The 22,857-nt window shown below is 29.3% G+C and overlaps 1 protein-coding gene across 1 annotated transcript in view; it reads right to left on the bottom strand.

The window, feature by feature from the left end:
- Positions 1 to 8,480: 8,480 nt before the first annotated feature.
- The window catches only part of LOC115226414 (phosphoacetylglucosamine mutase-like), a 22,367-nt gene continuing 7,990 nt past the window's right edge, over positions 8,481 to 22,857 (bottom strand). Inside the window, exon 5 of the mRNA XM_029797415.2 lies at positions 8,481 to 8,527. Coding sequence (XP_029653275.2) covers positions 8,502 to 8,527 — 26 coding nt within the window. The 3' untranslated portion in view covers positions 8,481 to 8,501. The remainder of the gene's footprint in view (positions 8,528 to 22,857) is intronic.

Raw genomic sequence — 22,857 nt, 5'->3', positions numbered from 1 at the left:
TGTATTTAAATATGAAAATCGATGTCTGCAAATTTCGGGATGCATGAAAATCTGTATATGAAAGTCGTCATGCATAAATTGAAGTTTATATAGATTTTCAGATTTTAAAATCTAGATAGATTTTTTATACATTTGATACACAGATTTTTATATTTATGTAGATTTTCACAGAGATTTTCCTACATATACAGTTTTCCTACATGTATAGTTTTCATACATATATCGATTTTTATATATGGGTTTTGAAACGTAAATAGATTTTCATACATAGATATGATTTTGTACTTTCATGGATTTTCATACCTTATATACATATATAAATTTTTATACCTATCTATGTATCAAAATCTACATATTTATAAAAATCTATGAAAACGTATGAAAATTTATCTATGAAATCTAGTTATGACAATGTATAAGGCTCAAGGTATGAGAATGTATGTACATATAGGTATTTAAATATGAAATTTGATGTATAAAAATTTATGGATGCATGAAAATCTATGTATGAAATTGTTATGCATACGTTGACACGTAGATTTTTACACGCAGATTTTCCTACATATCTAGATTTTTATAACTTGATATTCATACATAGACAACATTTTAAGACAATTTTTTTCTTATATACATGTATAGATTTTTATGCATACGTTTTTATACATAGATTGTACATTAAATTGTATATCTAGATTTTTTATACAACATGAATTTTCATTATAATACATAGATTTTTATACCTATCTATGTATGTATGAAAGTATGCAAATATATGACAATGTATGCATGTATAAAGATCTAGTCCTGAAAACCTACGTAAACCTACGTATAAAAGTCAATTTATGCATGACATCTTTCATACATAGATTCTCATGCATCCATAAATTTTTATACATCAAATTTCATATTTAAATACCTATATGTACATACATTCTAATACCTTGAGCCTTATACATTGTCATAACTAGATTTCATACATATGTATCTAAATATGAAAATCGATGTATGAAAATTTCTGGATGCATGAAAATCTATGTATGAAAGATGTCATGCATAAATTGACTTTTATACGTAGGTTTACTTAGATTTTCAGATTTTAAAATCTAGATAAATTTTTATACATACATTCATTTGATATACAGATTTTTATACTTATGTAGATTTTCACGCTTAGATTTTCCTGCATATTTAGTTTTTATACTTATATAGTTTTCATACATATATAGTTTTCATATATATACATATATAGTTTTCATACATATATATATATATAATTTTGTACTTTTATAGATTTTCATACCTAGGTATTTATACACAAATTTTTATACCTATCTATGTATGAAAATCTATATATGTATAAAAATCTATGAAAACGTATGAAAATCAATATATGAAATCTAGTTATCACAATAAGGATCAAGGTATGAGAATTTATGTACATATATGTATTTAAATTGATGTATAAAAATTTATGGATGCATGAAAATCTATGTATGAAATTTTCAAATATAACTTTAACTTTCGTAGATTTTCACACGCAGATTTTCCTACATATCTAGATTTTGATACCTTGATAGATTTTCATGTATACATAGACAAGATTTTAAGACAATTATTTTTTATACATGTATAGATTTTTATGCATACATAGATTTAATATTAGTTGTATATCTAGATTTTTATACGACGAATTTTCATACCTAGATTATTATAAATAGATTTTTACACCTATCTATGTATGTATGAAAGTATGCAAATATATGACAATGTATGGAAATGTATGCATGTATAAAGATCTAGGCATGAAAATGGTAGTATTTAGATATGAAAATCGATGTATGAAAATTTCTGGATGCATGAAAATCTATGTATGAAAGTTTTCATGCATAAATTGACTTTTATACGTAGGTTTACATAGATTTTCAGATTTAAAAATCTAGAAAAATTTTTTTACATACATTCATTTGATATACAGATTTTTATACGTATGTAGATTTTCACACTTTGATTTTCCTACATATACAATTTTCCTACATATATAGTTTTTATACCTACATATATCTATATATATGATTTTGTACTTTCAAGGATTTTCATACTATATATAAATTTTTATACCTATCTATGTATGAATGGAAGTATGCAAATATATGCAATTTTATGCATGTATAAAGATCTAGGCATGAAAATGATTGTATGTAGATATGTATCTAAATATGAAAATCGATGTATGAAAATTTATATATGCATGAAAATCTATGTATGAAAGTTATGCATAAATTGACTTTTATACCTAGGTTTACATAGAAATTCAGATTTTAAAATCTAGATAAATTTTTATACATACATTCATTTGATATACAGATTTTTATACTTATGTAGATTTTCACACTTAGATTTTCCTGCATTTATAGCTTTTATACATATATAGTTTTCATACATATATAGATTTTGAAAGATAAATAGATTTTCATGCTTAGATTTTTATACATAAATATGATTTTGTGCTTTCATGGATTTTCATACCTAGATATTTATACACATATGAATTTTTATACCTATGTATGAAAATCTATATATGTATTAAAATCTATGAAAACGTATGAAAATCAATGTATGAAATCTAGTTATGACAATTTATAAGGATCAAGGTATGAGAATGTATGTACATATATGTATTTAAATATGAAATTTGATGTATAAAATTTATGGATGCATGAAAATCTATGTATGAAATTTTCAGACATAACTTTATCTTTCGTAGATTTTCACACGTAGATTTTCCTACATATCTAGATTTTGATACCTTGATATTCATACATAGATTTTCATATATACATCGACAAGATTTTTAGACAATTATTTTCTTATATACATGTATACATTTTTATGCATACGTTTTTATACATAGATTTAATATTAGTTGTATATCTAGATTTTTATACGACGAATTTTCATACCTAGATTTTTATACATAGATTTTTATACGGAGATTTTCAGAATTACGTAGATTTTTATATATAGATTTTTAAATATAAATAGATTTTCTTTCATGTATAGATTTTCATACATTGATTTTTGTACTTTCAAAGATTTTTATACTTTGATAGTTATAAAAGTCTACCTATGCAAACGCATGAAAATTCAGGTATGGAATCTAGCTATGAAAATAGGAAAATCAATGTATGAATATTTCTGTATGAATGAAAATCTATGTATGAAAGTTTCCATTGACGTAGATTTCCATAGATTTTCAAATTTTAAAATCTAGATAGATTTTTATACATATAGATTTTGACACTTAGATTTTCCTACATATATAGTTTTTATACCTACATATATAGTTTTCATACATATAAAATACATATAAAATTTCTGGATGCATGAAAATCTATGTATGAAAGTTGTCATGCATAAATTGACTTTTATACCTAGGTTTATATAGATTTTCAGATTTTAAAATCTAGATAAATTTTTATACATACATTCATTTGATATACAGATTTATATACTTATGTAGATTTTCACACTACATATACAGTTTTCCTACATATATAGTTTTTATACAGAGGCATTAGCAGTATTGAGAGGAATGGGACACTGGCAGAATTGAGGTATGTGTTTGTGCATTGATATGTGTCACGGTGTATTGAACATTGAAAAGAACAGTCAAGGACTCTGTCGATGTGGTCGATAAAGGACATTGTGAAGGAGGAGAAGGACTTGTTGATTGTGATGTTTAGGAAGAGACTTTAAAGAACTGTTGTACTCTTGAAATGCTGTTGTATTATGTATTGAGTAGTCACGTACATGCTTTGATGTATCTTGATGTTGTAACAATTGTAATTGTTGTATTAACTATTGGTTGAATATAAGCCAGTGTTGCCAGTTGTTGCCTTGCCTCTTTGGGTTGTATCTCGGTATGTGCCTCTGTATCTCTGTTCTGTTGAGGTTGTGGCAGTATCTATCTGTATCTCCTCTCTCCGCCTCTTTGGGTTCCGTGGCGGAACATGTGTGAGCCGTTCGGGACAGACGACGACGGGTGATTCCGTCCGTTCGGTAACAATATATATAAAAGATCTGAAAACGTATGAAAATTAATGTATGAAATCTAATTATGAAAATGTATAAGGATCAATGTATGAGAATGTATGTACATATATGTATTTAAATATGAAATTTGATGTATAAAAATTTATGGATGCATGAAAATATGTATGAAATTGTCATACATACGTTGACTTACGTAGATTTTCACACAGATTTTCTTACGTATCTAGATTTTGATGCCTTGACATTCATACATAGATTTTTCATATATACATAGACAAGATTTTAAGACAATGTATACATTTATATGCATACGTTTTTATACATAGATTTACATTAAATTGTATATCTAGATTTTTATACGACATGAATTTTCATACCGAGATTTTCATACATAGATTTTTGATACCTATGTATGAAAGAATGCAAATATATGACAATGTATGGAAATGTATGCATGTATAAAGATCTAGTCATCAAAATGGTTGTATGTCGATATTTATCATAATATGAAATTCGATGTATGAAAATTTCTAGATGCATGAAAATCTATGTATGAAATTGTCGTACATACGTTGACTTACGTAGATTTTCACACAGATTTTCCCACATATACAGTTTTCCTACATAAATAGTTTTTATACCTACATATATATATATATATATGATTTTGTACTTTCATGGATTTTCATACCTATATATTTATACATATATAAATTTTTATACCTATCTATGCATGAAAATCTATATATTTAACTAGTGCAGTTTCTGTCATACATAGGAATAATGCCACCATCTCATGTCTGAAGAAAATGTGAGTTTTTTGTCTAATAGAGGGCTGATGGGTTTTGAAATGTATAAGGATCAATGTATGAGAATGTATGTACATATATGTATTTAAATATGAAATTTGATGTATAAAAATTTATGGATGCATGAAAATCTATGTATGAAATTGTCATACATACGTTGACTTACGTAGATTTTCACACAGATATTCCTACATATCTAGATTTTGATGCCTTGATAATCATACATAGATTTTTCATATATACATAATGATTTTAAGACAATGTATACATTCATATGCATACGTTTTTATACATAGATTTACATTAAATTGTATATCTAGATTTTTATACGACATGAATTTTCATGCTTGTATGTAGATATGTATCATAATATGAAATTCGATATAGGAAAATTTCTGGATGCATGAAAATTTATGTATGAAAGTTGTCATGCATAAATTGAGTTTAATACCTAGGTTTACATAGATTTTCAGATTTTAAAATCTAGATAAATTTTTATACATACATTCCATTGGTGTATAGATTTTTATACTTATGTAGATTTTCCTACATACATAGTTTTCCTACATATATCGATTTTTATAGATCGGTTTTGAAACATAAATATATTTTCATGCTTAGATTTTTATACATAGATATGATTTTGTACTTTCATGGATTTTTATACCTAGATATTTACACATATATAAATTTATATAGCTACGTATGAAAATCTATATATTTATAAAAATCTATGAAAACGTACGAAAATTAATGTATGAAATCTAGTTATGACAATGTATAAGGATCAATGTATGAGAATGTATGTACATATGTATTTAACTATGAAATTTGATGTATAAAAATTTGTGGATGCATGAAAATATATGTATGAAATTGTCATACATACGTTGACTTACGTAGATTTTCTAGATTTTGGTACCTGGATATTCATATATACATATATATATATAAAGATTTGACAATTATTTTATATAGATTTTGACAATTATTTTCATATATAGATTTTTATGCATACGTTTCTATACGTTACATTAAATTGTATATCTAGATTTTTATACGACATGAATTTTCATACCTAGATTTTTTTACCTATCTATGTATGTATGAAAGTATGCAAAATCATACATATATATTCATACATACATCCATTGATTTTAAGACATAGATTTTTATACCTAAGCAGTAAAATACCTATGCAGTATGATTACGTACGTATAAAAACCTATGTATCAAAAGGTATGGAATCTATGTATGGATTAAAATCTAGGTATGAAAATGTATATTCATACATACATTCTAGGAATAAAAATATATGTATGTAAGAATGTATAGGAATATTCATACAAATTTACGTACATAGATAAAAATCAAAGTATCAAAATCTATGCATGAAAATCTATGTATAAAAATCGTCAGAAATTCATATAGATTTTCATACAAACGTAGATTTTTAAACATAGATTTTCATTTATGTATGTATGATTTTCGTACATTGATTTTGTATGAAAATGTCTGTGTGTATTCTATGGATGCATGAAAATCTTTGTATGAAAATTGTCATATATACATACATTGATGTAAGAAATAGATTTTTATACTTATATAAATTTTTATACCTAGAAAATGTAGTAAAATATAGGTATGTAAATATAGGTATCAAAGCATGAAAATCTAAAAATTTTCAGATATTTTCATACATACATTTTTATATATGGATTTATATAGTTTTAGAGCATAGATTTTCATGCTTAGATTTTCATAAATAGATGAAAATATATTTCCATATAAAAACTTAAGTATGAATAAATTAAAAATCAATCTATGAAAATCTATGAAATCCTGTTATGAAAATTTATAGGGATCGAGGTATGAAAATCTATACGTAGATTTCTCTAAATCTTGCTCTCCACAGATACGTAGATTTTTAAACATGCATTCATTACTTAGATTTTCACATCTAGATTTTATTACATATCTAGATATTCATATATAGATTTTCATACATTGATTTTTATACAGGGATTTTCATACATGTAAATACATTTTCATACATTTTCATATATGTATTTTTATATATAGATTTTTATAATTATCTATGTGTGTATGTATGTATGAAATTATGCAGATATATGAAAATGTATGCAGATATGGAAATGTAGATATGTACGTAGTTATGGAAAAGTATGTATGTATAGAGATCTATGCATGAAAATGGATTTCATACATACCTAGATTTCAAACATACCTCGATTTTCATACATACATATATTTTATAGATTTTCATAGGTGGAATTTTAATGTAGAATTTTAGACATTGATTTTTAAACATACACAGATTCATACATGCATTTGCTTTTACACATACAGACTTTACTAAGTAGAATTTATTTCTTACATATTTTCATAGATAGATATTCATACATTTTCCTACATAGCTTTTCATACATACATGCAGGAAAATACAAATCTATGTATGAAAATCTATGTACGTATGAAAATGTATGTATGTACGAAAAATCTATGTATGTTTGAAAATCTGTATAAACATTTTTGTAGGAATATCCATGTTCATATAAAAATCTATGTATGAAAACCTTTGAATGAAAATATTTGTTTGTATTTATAAAAATCTATGTATAGTTATCTATGTTTGTATGAAAATCTTTGTATGTATGAAAATCGATGTATAGGTAAATTTTAATTTTTAGCACTTAGAAACCAAGGTAACTTGCTTTCAAAATGCTAATAGTGAAAAGTTAAACTTTCTTTGAAAATGCTAATAATGATCATAAATACATTCACATACGAATATATTTCTGCTGCTTAAAACAAAGCATATGGTATTTGAGTACTCTTTTTTCCACCTTGTTTCACATTTATGTAATTCTATATATATAAATATAGATGTTTTTTTTAGTAAACTCCCTCGTCAAGAGACGATACAATTCTTTTATACAATAGACCCCAGAAGCTGCCTGTTGATGACAAATTTAAGGGAGATAACTAAAAAACATCTAAATAACTTCCTTATATATATATATATATATATAAAATATATATATATATAATATATATATATATAAAATATATATATTACATATATATAAAATATATATATATATTACATATATATATAAAATATATATATATAATACATATATATATAAAATATATATATATAATACATATATATATAAAATATATATAATACATATATATATAAAATATATATATATAATATATATATAAAATATATATATATAATATATATATATATAAAATATATATATATAAAATATATATATATAATATATATATATATAAAATATATATATATAATATATATATATATAATATATATATAAAATATATATATATATATATATATATATATATATAAAATATATATATATAATATATATATAAAATATATATATATAATATATATATATATGAAATATATATATATAATATATATAAAATATATATATATAATTATATATATAAAATATATATATATAATATATATATATAAAATATATATATATAATATATATATATATATAAAATACTAGATCATGCACGCTAACGAGGCGGAGCTCCGGGCGACTGGCGCAGGCCTGCCGCTGTCACCCCCTACCTATAAGAGCCGCATTTGTTATCTTTCGGGAATTTACGGGACGGACCACGTCACTGTATCGACCGCTTGTATCTTTCGATATCGGGCACGGTAGTGCGCCGGAGCAAGGGGCGACCGGCGCAGGCCTGCCGCTTGGGACCCCCTGCGCGTATTCGATCGGTGAACGCACGGCAGCGTGTAGGCGGTGGTAGTATAGGTAGGGGGCGCCAGAGGTGGGTTTGCGCCATGTTTTCCCTGTTCGACTATTCGGCTAGTATAGGTAGAGGCTTGCGACAGGCCTACGCAAGGCCTGCGCCAGGCATACGCCAGGCCTCCGCCAGTCGCCCGGAGCTCCGCCGTGCTACCGTGCCCGATATAGAAAGAAGGAATCGAAGCTAGCGGTATCGCTCACGTACACGTGGACGTAGCCGCAACCGATCCCGTCAGTCGCCCTGAGTCTGTTGCGCTATGCACCTCGCGTGTATTCCGTGACAGAGATCCGGCATCGGTCGCGGCTACGTCCAAGCGTACGTGGGCGATACCGCTTGCTTAGGTTCATTCTTCCGATATCGGGCACGGTTGCGTGATGGAGCAACGGGCGACCGGCGCAGCCCTGCCGCTGCGAACAGGGAAAGAAAGGTGAAAGCAAATTGGCGTGAAGGCGGCGGCCACCCGCCGGACTGACGGCGTCATAGGCTGACGTCTCAGCTATCTTGCCGAACGAGCCCGGAGACATCCACCTGTCGAATGCTAGGCCTCAATGTAGTCTGGACCCCCTTGGAGCGCGACGGTCACCTAGAGCGTGACTATCCAGCGTTGGCCGACCCGTCAGCTAACGGATCTGTTTCCGTTAACTTACGGGTCGGTCCACGTCGTTGTATTTACCAGGTGCATATCGCCACAGATTCCCGGCGACTGACAGCTACGTCCACGTGTACGTGGGCAACAGCGCTACCTTCGATTCGTTCTTTCTATATCGGGGACGGTAACGCGGCGAAGCTCCGAGCGACTTGTGCAGGCCTGCCGCCGTCGGCTCTTAGAAATACTAACCGCAGTTGTCATCTTTCGGGAATTTAGTCTAAGGAGCACGTCGCTGTATCGACCGCTTTTATCTCGTGACAGAGTTCCGGCATCGGTCGCGGCTACGTCCACGCGCACGTGGGCGATACCGCGAGTTTCGGTTCGTGCTTTCGATATTTGGCACGGTAGCGCGGCGGAGCAACGGGCGACCGGCGAAGGCCTGCCGCTGGCGAGCCCGCGGCGCGTCGTCGAACAGGGAAAGAAAGCCGCAGTTGTCATCTGCCGAATCGCGTAGTTGAAAGGTGAAAGCAAGATGCCGTGAAGGCGGCGGCCACCCGACAGGCTGATGGCGTCTTAGGCTGACGTGTCGGGCATCTTGACGAACGATGCCGGAGACATCCACCTGCCGACTGCTAGCAATGAATATAGTCTGGACACCCTTGGGGTGCGACGGTCACCTGGAGCGTGACTATCCACCGTGGGCCGACCCGTAAGGTCACGGGTCTGTTTCCGTTGACTTACGGGTTGGACCACATCGTTGTATTTACCCGGTGCATATCGCCATAGACTCCCGTCGACTGAAGGGATCTGTCCACGTGTACGTTTGTGATACTGCGAGCTTCGATTCGGTCTTACTAGATCGGGCACGGTAACGATGCGTAGGTCCGGGCGAATGGCGACCCCTACCTATACTAGCCGCAGTTGTCATTTTCGGGAATTTACGGGACGGACCACTTCGCTGTATCAACCGCATGTATCTCGTGACAGCCTTCCGATATCTCTCGCGGGTACGTCCACGTGTGCGTGGGCGATACCAATACCTTAGGTTCGTTCTTTCGATATCGGGCACGGTAGCGCGGCGGATCAACGGGTGACTGGCGCAAGCCAGCCGCAGGCTGCCCCTACATATACAAGCCGTCGTTGCCATCTTTCGGGAATTTACGCGAAGGAACACGTCGCTGTATCAACCGCCTTTATCTCGTGACAGCCTTTCGGCAACAATCGCGGCTACATCCAAGTGTACGTGGGCGATCACGCGAGCTTAGGTTTGTTCTTTCGATATCGGGCACGGTAACGCGGCGGAATAACGGGCGACCAGAACAGGCCTGCCGCTGGCGGCGCTGCAGCGATTAGTCGAAACGTGAAAGCAAGATGGCGTGAAGAAGGTGGTAACCCGCCGGGCTGACGGCGTCTTAGGATGACGTGTAAGGCATCTTGACGCACGATGCCGGAGACATCCACCTAGACCTCAATATAGTCTGATTTTTCTAACTTACGGGTCGAACCACGTCGTTGTATTTACCCGGTACATGCCCGGTGACTGACGGCATCGGGAATTTACGGGATGGACCACGTCACTGTATCGACCGCATGTACCTTTCGATATCGGGCATGGTACGTGGGCGACACCTCGAGCTTTGATTCGTTCTTAATAGGTCGGGCATGGTAGCGCAGCGAAGCTCGGGGCGACTCCGCAAACCCTGCCACTGTCGGGCTCTACCTATACTAGCCGTAGTTGTTATCTTTTGGGAATATTCGGGACGGACCACGTCGCTGTATTGACCGCGTGTATTTGATGACAGAGATCCGGCATCGTTCGCGGCTACGTCCTCGCGTACGTGGGGGATACCGTTAGCTTAGGTTCGTTCTTTCGATATCCGGCACGGTAGCGCGGCGGAGCACCGGGTGCATGGCGCAGCCTGCCGCTGGCACAATGCGGCGCGAAATAGAACGGTGAAAGCAAGGCAGCGTGAAGGCGGCGGCTACCCGCCGGGCTGAGTTCGTCTTTGGCTGACGTCTCAGCTATCTTCCCGAACGATCCCGGAGACATCCACCTGCCGACTGCTAGGCCTCAATATAGTCTTCCGGCTATATTGTCTATATATAGACTTCCGGCGACTGAAAGGATCGGTCGCGTGTACGTGCACGTGTGTGCATATAAGTGACTCTAGAAGATATTTTTTAGTTATCTCCCTTAAATTTGTCATCAACAGAAGATACAATTTTTTAACGTCTTCAGTTATTTCACTGCGGCCATCACAGACCCTATTCTTTAATTTTAATTTAAGGGAGATTACTAAAAAAATTTCTTTTAGAGTTACTTCCCTTATCTTTATATATATATATATATATATAAATATATATATATATATATATATTTATATATATATATAAAGATATATATATATATGTTTATCCCCCGATGTCTCAGCTATCTTGCCGAACGATGTTTTCTTTAGTTATCTCCCTTACAGAAGATACAATTTTTTACTATTTTCCGTTATTTCACTGCGGCCGTGCTCCAGTCGACCAAAACCTATTCTTTGTAGGCATAGTACTTAATCTATCGGCTTGTTTTATTGAACCCATCAGTTACGGGGACGTGAACACACCAGCGTCGGTTGTGATGCGATATTCGGGGGTTAAACAGATATACAAACGTGTGTGTATATATATATATATATATAAGTATACAAGGGAAGTAACTCTTAAAGATGTATGTACAAAAATCGATGTATGAAAATTTAGGGATGCTTGAAAAATCTATGTATAAAAATTGTCATAAATTCATTGATTTCCATATAGAAATAGATAGATTTATGGATGCTTGAAAATTGTATGAAAATTGTCATAATCTCATTGATTTTCATACATACATAGATTTCCATACGTTGAATTTCATACACAGGTGAAAATCTGAAAAGCAATGTATGTCAATTTTCAAACGTAGATTTCAAAGCTAAATATTCATACATACATATTCATACATATTCATACATAAATATTCATACATACCTAGATTTTTATCAATGAAAGTAATAAATTCTATTTATTAAAATCTGTACGCATAAAAACAAATATATGTATAAAAATCAATGTATGCATGAAAATCAATGTCTAAAAATCTACGTATGAAAATCTAGAAATAAAAGACTACGTAATTATGAAAATTTATGTATAAAATTCAACGTATGAAAATCTACGTATAAAAATAACAGAAAATCCAGGTATGTTTGAAATCTAGGTATGTATGACAATTTTTAAGACATTGATTTTCAAACATACATATATAAAATCTTTACATGTATTAAAATTTAGGTATTAAAATCTATGAATGAAAACAGAGGAATGTATAAGAATCTTTCTATTTCCTACATAGATTTGGATGCATATAAAGATTTTTATACATTAATTTCCATACGTTTTCAGGTAAAGATTTTTATATATATCTAGATTTTCATACATAAATCTTCTACGTATGAAAATCTATGCTCGAAAACCAATGTATGTATGAAATTCAATGAATTTATGAACCTCTGAAAATATATGTATGTATGAAAATGTAATATGTATGAAAATCGAAGCATATGAATTTTGGTAAGATGCTTGGTGGTCGCCGCCTTGCAGTCACCGTTCGACACCAAAAGAATGAACCTAAAAATCTATATATGTATGAAAATATATAAAGGTATGAAAATCTAGGTAGGAATCTGTATGAAAATCTGCATAAAAATCTGTATGAAAATCAATAAATAAAAATCCATTTATGTTTCATGATAAATGTATGAAAATCTATAGTTGTATAAAGTGTATGTATGAAAATATATGTATGAAAATCTACGTATCAGAATTTATGTACGTATGAAAATCAATGTATATATAAAAATGTATAAATCTGTGTATGAAAAATCAATGTATATATAACAATGTTCATACATCGATTTTCAAACATCGAATTTTATACATACATTCTTATACATAAATTTTCGTCTATGTATGTATAAAATTCAATGTATAAAAATCTGTATGTATGCATAGACTGTCATATATAAATATTATACATCTAAAAAATCTGTTTGTCTGAAAATCTATGTATGAAAATCAATGTATGTATGACCATAGATTTACATACATCGATTTTTATACATTGATTTTAATACATACATGCATACCTAAATATTCATACGTACATTTTAATACCTAGATTTTCATCGATGTATGTATAAAATTCAACGTATGTATGAAAATCTGCATGTATACATAGACTTCATATCTACATTTTATACATTAATTTTGCTACAAAGATTTTCATTCATAGATTTTTATACATACATAAATCTATGAATGTTATGTAAAAAATTTTATGTATGACAATTTATGTACATAGATTTTCAAGCATTTTTATACATACATACATTTTCACAATTATATTTTCAAACATATTTTCGTAGACATTCTTATGTATGTATCAATATGTACGTATAAAAATCTAGATGTAGAGGAAAATCTAGTTATGAAAATCTACGTAAGTATAAAAATCTATATATTAAATCTATGTATGTATGAAATCTACGTTTGAAAATCTACGTATACAATATGAAAATCCAGGTTTGAAAAGTCGATGTATGTATGGAAATCTTCGTTTAAAAATGTATGTATGACAATTTTAATACATGATTTTTCTGGCATGTATAGAATACATGAAAAGTTATATACATTTTCATACCATGATCTTTATACATTTCATAACTAGATTTGATACATAAATTTCTATACGTTTTTATTGATAGATTTTTATGCATTTTCATACATACATTTTCTTAAATTTTAAGAATACAGCGATACGTAAATTTTAACATTTACAACAACGATGCATAAATAGGTATAAAAATCTAGGTATGAAAATCATATATAGATGAATAAAAATCTATTTATGTTTAAAAATCTATGTAAGAAAATCTACGTATGTATGAAAATCGTATGTATGAAACAATTATTGTGGAACAATTTGAAAATACATACAAAAGGCTTGCTAAGGCAGATTTTTTTGTAAAAGCCAAGTGAAAGGCTTGATGAGCCACATCCGAAAATGGATACTCCTATCTGCTGTATACCTTTATCAGGTGAAGAAAGATCACCGGCAGTGACGCTGAAAACAGAAGCCCCAGCGAAATTCGCAGAAGTTGCGGGCAAAAAATAAAAAAATTAACACCGAAAAAAGCCACCTACAAAAATATGCAGCATGTTTGATAAAGGAGGGTAATGAAGTGAAAGTAATACCAGAGGACAGAGGAAGTAGATAAAAGAATGATAATTTACATAACGTATACTACGACGATGAAAACCATTTATAGAGTCGATGAAAAAGAATCAAGAATTGTCTAAAGGCAGAAAATTCGGAACGGTTGAGATGAGGTTCAGGACAAAGGACGTGAGAGCGGAGTGACAACCTAGGCCGCAGTAAGCAGCACCGTCAGAAAAAGTAAAAAACCTAAACCCTAAAGCAAACACTACAGAATCGACAGGAACCAAAGGAGCAACAGAAACGACAAGCGGCGAAGAAAAGGAGAAAGAGAAGGGGAGGTCAAAAATCACTGTGAAAAAAAGGAAAGCAGAAACCACACCTCAGAAAGAGAGACAAAGATAGAAACAAGAAACTACGGTGCTCTCGTTCTCTATTGTGGTTCTGTCAGCGTACAGACAGACTTAATGTGGCCTCCAAGTTTGCATTTGCAGCACACTGGGGGTCTCCATACACCACGACTCCGAGGCGTGTCTCATCGGGGAACACGAGCTCATCTTGGATGCTATACATGTCCGGCATTGTTATGTGAACCAAAGCCTGCACAACACGACCCTACCACTCTACTTCTCTCGACCTTTCCACCTTCAGTATGTCGAGACTCGTTGCAGTTGAACACTATTGCCGCCAAAATTTTTTCCATATATATGTATATATATACATAAACATCTATATATATAAACATTTATACATATATATACATACATATATACATATATATATATATATATATATATATATATATACATATAACATATATATATATATACGTAAATATATATACATATATTACATATATTATATAAATATATATACATATATATAACATATATACATATATACATATATAAATATATTAATATATATATATATATATATATATATATATACATATATTACATATATTATAATATATATATACATATATTATATATATATATATATACATATATATATATATACATAAATATATATACATATATTACATATATTATATATATATATATACGTATATTATATATATATATACATATATATATACATATATACATATATATATATACATATATATATATATATACATATATATACATATATTAATATATATATAGAGGGCATAATTATACATACATGCCAGGAGGCATTATATATACCTGCCAAACGCTAAGAGGGACAATCAGTCATTTCTACCAAAAATATTACTAATCCCACCGAATGCAATTATTGCATTCGGTGGGATTAGTAATATTTTTGGTAGAAATGACTGATTGTCCCTCTTAGCGTTTGGCAGGTATATATAATGCCTCCTGGCATGTATGTATAATTATGCCCTCTATATATAAATTAATATGTTCAATAAGAAATAATTTTTTTCGAAATTTTTTCTCTTATGAGGTTTTTACGCTATCTACCTGACAATTTCTTGTTAAGTTTTCCTTATTAAGTAGTTGTCCTTAATTGCAACATATATTAATATATATATATATATATATATATTCATGGGGTCCTCGTGAGCGTTTGTCGAAAACTTCGCTGTGCATTTTGTTGGAGAATTAAGTTCCTGGATTTTAGTAAAGATAAGGCTGCAAAATGTACTCCTTATTCAATTTGAATACATGCGCACATAGATGTATGTATGCAAATATGCATGCAAATATGTATGATTATTTAGGTATGAAATCTATGGATGTATGAAAATGTTAAAAACTTTTATACACAGATTTTTATACATTAAATTTATACATACACAGATGAAGATCTATGTATGAAAATTGTCATACATACATAATTTTTGTATATATTTACATATATAGATTTTTAAATATAAATACATTTTCATTCATGTATGTATGATGTTCATACATAGATTTTTGTACTTTCATGGATTTTAATACTTATATTTTTATGCCTATGTATGTATATTTGTTGTATAATTTGTGTATGAAAACGGAAATTTATCTATAGAATATATTTATGAAAATATATGAAGGTGAAGCTATAAAACTGTATGGCAATCGATGTAGTAAAATTATCATACATACAGTTTTATACGTAGATTTTTATACGTACATACGTAGACTTTCAGAAATACGTAGATTTTATATATAGATTTTAAACATAAATATTCATTCATGTATGTATGATTTTCATATATAGATTTTGGTACTTTCATGCATTTTTGTACTTTGATAATTATAAAAATCTACCGATGCAAACGTATGAAAATTCTGGTATGAAATCTAGCTATGACAATGTATGAAAATGTATGTAGATATGTATTTAAATATGAAAATCGATGTCTGCAAATTTCGGGATGCATGAAAATCTGTATATGAAAGTCGTCATGCATAAATTGAAGTTTATATAGATTTTCAGATTTTAAAATCTAGATAGATTTTTTATACATTTGATACACAGATTTTTATATTTATGTAGATTTTCACAGAGATTTTCCTACATATACAGTTTTCCTACATGTATAGTTTTCATACATATATCGATTTTTATATATGGGTTTTGAAACGTAAATAGATTTTCATACATAGATATGATTTTGTACTTTCATGGATTTTCATACCTTATATACATATATAAATTTTTATACCTATCTATGTATCAAAATCTACATATTTATAAAAATCTATGAAAACGTATGAAAATTTATCTATGAAATCTAGTTATGACAATGTATAAGGCTCAAGGTATGAGAATGTATGTACATATAGGTATTTAATATGAAATTTGATGTATAAAAATTTATGGATGCATGAAAATCTATGTATGAAATTGTTATGCATACGTTGACACGTAGATTTTTACACGCAGATTTTCCTACATATCTAGATTTTTATAACTTGATATTCATACATAGACAACATTTTAAGACAATTTTTTCTTATATACATGTATAGATTTTATGCATACGTTTTTATACATAGATTGTACATTAAATTGTATATCTAGATTTTTTATACAACATGAATTTTCATTATAATACATAGATTTTTATACCTATCTATGTATGTATGAAAGTATGCAAATATATGACAATGTATGCATGTATAAAGATCTAGTCCTGAAAACCTACGTAAACCTACGTATAAAAGTCAATTTATGCATGACATCTTTCATACATAGATTCTCATGCATCCATAAATTTTTATACATCAAATTTCATATTTAAATACCTATACCTTGAGCCTTATACATTGTCATAACTAGATTTCATACATATGTATCTAAATATGAAAATCGATGTATGAAAATTTCTGGATGCATGAAAATCTATGTATGAAAGATGTCATGCATAAATTGACTTTTATACGTAGGTTTACTTAGATTTTCAGATTTTAAAATCTAGATAAATTTTTATACATACATTCATTTGATATACAGATTTTTATACTTATGTAGATTTTCACGCTTAGATTTTCCTGCATATTTAGTTTTATACTTATATAGTTTTCATACATATATAGTTTTCATATATATACATATATAGTTTTCATACATATATATATATATAATTTTGTACTTTTATAGATTTTCATACCTAGGTATTTATACACAAATTTTTATACCTATCTATGTATGAAAATCTATATATGTATAAAAATCTATGAAAACGTATGAAAATCAATATATGAAATCTAGTTATCACAATAAGGATATGTATTTAAATTGATGTATAAAAAATTTATGGATGCATGAAAATCTATGTATGAAATTTTCAAATATAACTTTAACTTTCGTAGATTTTCACACGCAGATTTTCCTACATATCTAGATTTTGATACCTTGATAGATTTTCATGTATACATAGACAAGATTTTAAGACAATTATTTTTTATACATGTATAGATTTTATGCATACATAGATTTAATATTAGTTGTATATCTAGATTTTTATACGACGAATTTTCATACCTAGATTATTATAAATAGATTTTTACACCTATCTATGTATGTATGAAAGTATGCAAATATATGACAATGTATGGAAATGTATGCATGTATAAAGATCTAGGCATGAAAATGGTAGTATTTAGATATGAAAATCGATGTATGAAAATTTCTGGATGCATGAAAATCTATGTATGAAAGTTTTCATGCATAAATTGACTTTTATACGTAGGTTTACATAGATTTTCAGATTTAAAAATCTAGAAAAATTTTTTTACATAATTCATTTGATATACAGATTTTTATACGTATGTAGATTTTCACACTTTGATTTTCCTACATATACAATTTTCCTACATATATAGTTTTATACCTACATATATCTATATATATGATTTGTACTTTCAAGGATTTTCATACTAATATAAATTTTTATACCTATCTATGTATGAATGAAGGAAGTATGCAAATATATGCAATTTTATGCATGTATAAGATCTAGCATGAAAATGATTGTATGTAGATATGTATCTAAATATGAAAATCGATGTATGAAAATTTATATATGCATGAAAATCTATGTATGAAAGTTATGCATAAATTGACTTTTATACCTAGGTTTACATAGAAATTCAGATTTTAAAATCTAGATAAATTTTTATACATACATTCATTTGATATACAGATTTTTATACTTATGTAGATTTTCACACTTAGATTTTCTGCATTTATAGCTTTATACATATATAGTTTTCATACATATATAGATTTGAAAGATAAAAGATTTTCATGCTTAGATTTTATACATAAATATGATTTTGTGCTTTCATGGATTTTCATACCTAGATATTTATACACATATGAATTTTTATACCTAGTATGAAAATCTATATATGTATAAAATCTATGAAAACGTATGAAAATCAATGTATGAAATCTAGTTATGACAATTTATAAGGATCAAGGTGTATGAGAATGTATGTACATATAGGTATTTAAATATGAAATTTGATGTATAAAATTTATGGATGCATGAAAATCTATGTATGAAATTTTCAGACATAACTTTATCTTTCGTAGATTTTCACACGTAGATTTTCCTACATATCTAGATTTTGATACCTTGATATTCATACATAGAGTTTCATATATACATCGACAAGATTTTAGACAATTATTTTCTTATATACTGTATACATTTGTATGCATACGTTTTTATACATAGATTAATATTAGTTGTATATCTAGATTTTTATACGACGAATTTTCATACCTAGATTTTTATACATAGATTTTTATACGGAGATTTTCAGAATTACGTAGATTTTTATATATAGCTTTTAAATATAAATAGATTTTCTTTCATGTATAGATTTTCATACATTGATTTTTGTACTTTCAAAGATTTTTATACTTTGATAGTTATAAAAGTCTACCTATGCAAACGCATGAAAATTCAGGTATGGAATCTAGCTATGAAAATAGGAAAATCAATGTATGAATATTTCTGTATGAATGAAAATCTATGATGAAAGTTTCATTGACGTAGATTTCCATAGATTTTCAAATTTTAAAATCTAGATAGATGTTTATACATATAGATTTTGACACTTAGATTTTCCTACATATATAGTTTTTATACCTACATATATAGTTTTCATACATATAAAATACATATAAAATTTCTGGATGCATGAAAATCTATGTATGAAATTGTCATGCATAAATTGACTTTTATACCTAGGTTTATATAGATTTTCAGATTTTAAAATCTAGAGATAAATTTTATACATACATTCATTTGATATACAGATTTATATACTTATGTAGATTTTCACACTACATATACAGTTTTCCTACATATATAGTTTTTATAGAAGGCATTAGCAGTATTGAGGGAATGGGACACTGGCAGAATTGAGGTATGTGTTGTGTGCATTGATATGTGTCACGGTTGTATTGACATTGAAAAGAACAGTCAAGGACTCTGTCGATGTGGTCGATAAAGGACATTGTGAAGGAGGAGAAGGACTTTTGATTGTGATGTTTAGGAAGAGACTTTAAAGAACTGTTGTACTCTTGAAATGCTGTTGTATTATGTATTGAGTAGTCACGTACATGCTTTGATGTATCTTGATGTTGTAACAATTGTAATTGTTGTATTAACTATTGGTTGAATATAAGCCAGTGTTGCCAGTTGTGCCTGCCTCTTTGGGTTGTATCTCGGTATGTGCCTCTGTATCTCGTTCTGTTGAGGTTGTGGCAGTATCTATCTGTATCTCCTCTCTCCGCCTCTTTGGGTTCCGTGGCGGACACATGTGTGAGCAGTTCGGGACAGACGACGACGGGTGATTCCGTCCGTTCGGTAACAATATATATAAAAGATCTGAAAACGTATGAAAATTAATGTATGAAATCTAATTATGAAAAATGTATAAGGATCAATGTATGAGAATGTATGTACTATATGTATTTAAATATGAAATTTGATGTATAAAAATTTATGGATGCATTGAAAATATGTATGAAATTGTCATACATACGTTGACTTACGTAGATTTTCACACAGATTTTCTTACGTATCTAGATTTTGATGCCTTGACATTCATACATAGATTTTTCATATATACATAGACAAGATTTTAAGACAATGTATACATTTTATGCATACGTTTTTATACATAGATTTACATTAATTGTATATCTAGATTTTTATACGACATGAATTTCATACCGAGATTTTCATACATAGATTTTGATACCTATGTATGAAAGAATGCAAATATATGACAATGTATGGAATGTATGCATGTATAAAGATCTAGTCATCAAAATGGTTGTATGTCGAATTTATCATAATATGAAATTCGATGTATGAAAATTTCTAGATGCATGAAATCTATGTATGAAAATTGTCGTACATACGTTGACTTACGTAGATTTTCACACAGATTTTCCCACATATACAGTTTTACCTACATAATAAATAGTTTTATACCTACATATATATATATATAGATGATTTTGTACTTTCTGGATTTTCATACCTATATATTTATACATATATAAATTTTTATACCTATCTATGCATGAAAATCTATATATTTAACTAGTGCAGTTTCTGTCGTACATAGGAATAATGCCACCATCTCATGTCTGAAGAAAAATGTGAGTTTTTTGTCTAATAGAGGGCTGATGGGTTTTGAAATGTTATAAGGATCAATGTATGAGGAATGTATGTACATATATGTATTTAAATATGAAATTTGAATGTATAAAATTTTAGGATGCATGAAAATCTATGTATGAAATTGTCATAACATACGTTGACTTACGTAGATTTTCACACAGATATTCTACATATCTAGATTTTGATGCCTTGATAATCATACATAGATTTTTTCATATATACATAATGATTTTAAGACAATGTATACATCATATGCATACGTTTTTATACATAGATTTACATTAAATTGTATATCTAGATTTTTATACGACATGAATTTTCATGCTTGTATGTAGATATGTATCATAATATGAAATTCGCTATAGGAAAATTTCTGGATGCATGAAAAATTTATGTATGAAAGTTGTCATGCATAAATGAGTTAATACTAGGTTTACATAGATTTTCAGATTTAAAAATCTAGATAAATTTTTATACATACATTCCATTGGTGTATAGATTTTTATACTTATGTAGATTTCCTACATACATAGTTTTCCTACATATATCGATTTTTATAGATCGGTTTTGAAACATAAATATATTTCATGCTTAGATTTTTATACATAGATATGATTTTGTACTTTCATGGATTTTTATACCTAGATATTTACACATATATAATTTTATATAGCTACGTATGAAAATCTATATATTTATAAAAATCTATGAAAAACGTACGAAAAATTAATGTATGAAATCTAGTTATGACAATGTATAAGGATCAATGTATGAGAATGTATGTACATATGATATTTAACTATGAAATTTGATGTATAAAAAATTTGTGGATGCATGAAAATATATGTATGAAATTGTCATACATACGTTGACTTACGTAGATTTTCTAGATTTGGTACCTGGATATTCATATACATATAGATATATAAAGATTTGACAATTATTTTATATAGATTTTGACAATTATTTCATATATAGATTTTTATGCATACGTTTCTATACGTTACATTAAATTGTATATCTAGATTTTATACGACATGACTTTTTCATACCTAGATTTTTTTACCTATCTATGTATGTATGAAAGTATGCAAAATCATACATATATATTCATACATACATCCATTGATTTTAAGACATAGATTTTTATACCTAAGCAGTCAAATACTATGCAGTA

The sequence above is a fragment of the Octopus sinensis genome, linkage group LG2 (genome assembly GCF_006345805.1).
Source record: "Octopus sinensis linkage group LG2, ASM634580v1, whole genome shotgun sequence".
NCBI lineage: Eukaryota > Metazoa > Mollusca > Cephalopoda > Octopoda > Octopodidae > Octopus > Octopus sinensis.
The sequence above is the reverse complement of the archived record's forward strand: the minus strand, read 5'-3'. Positions and strand labels throughout refer to the sequence as shown.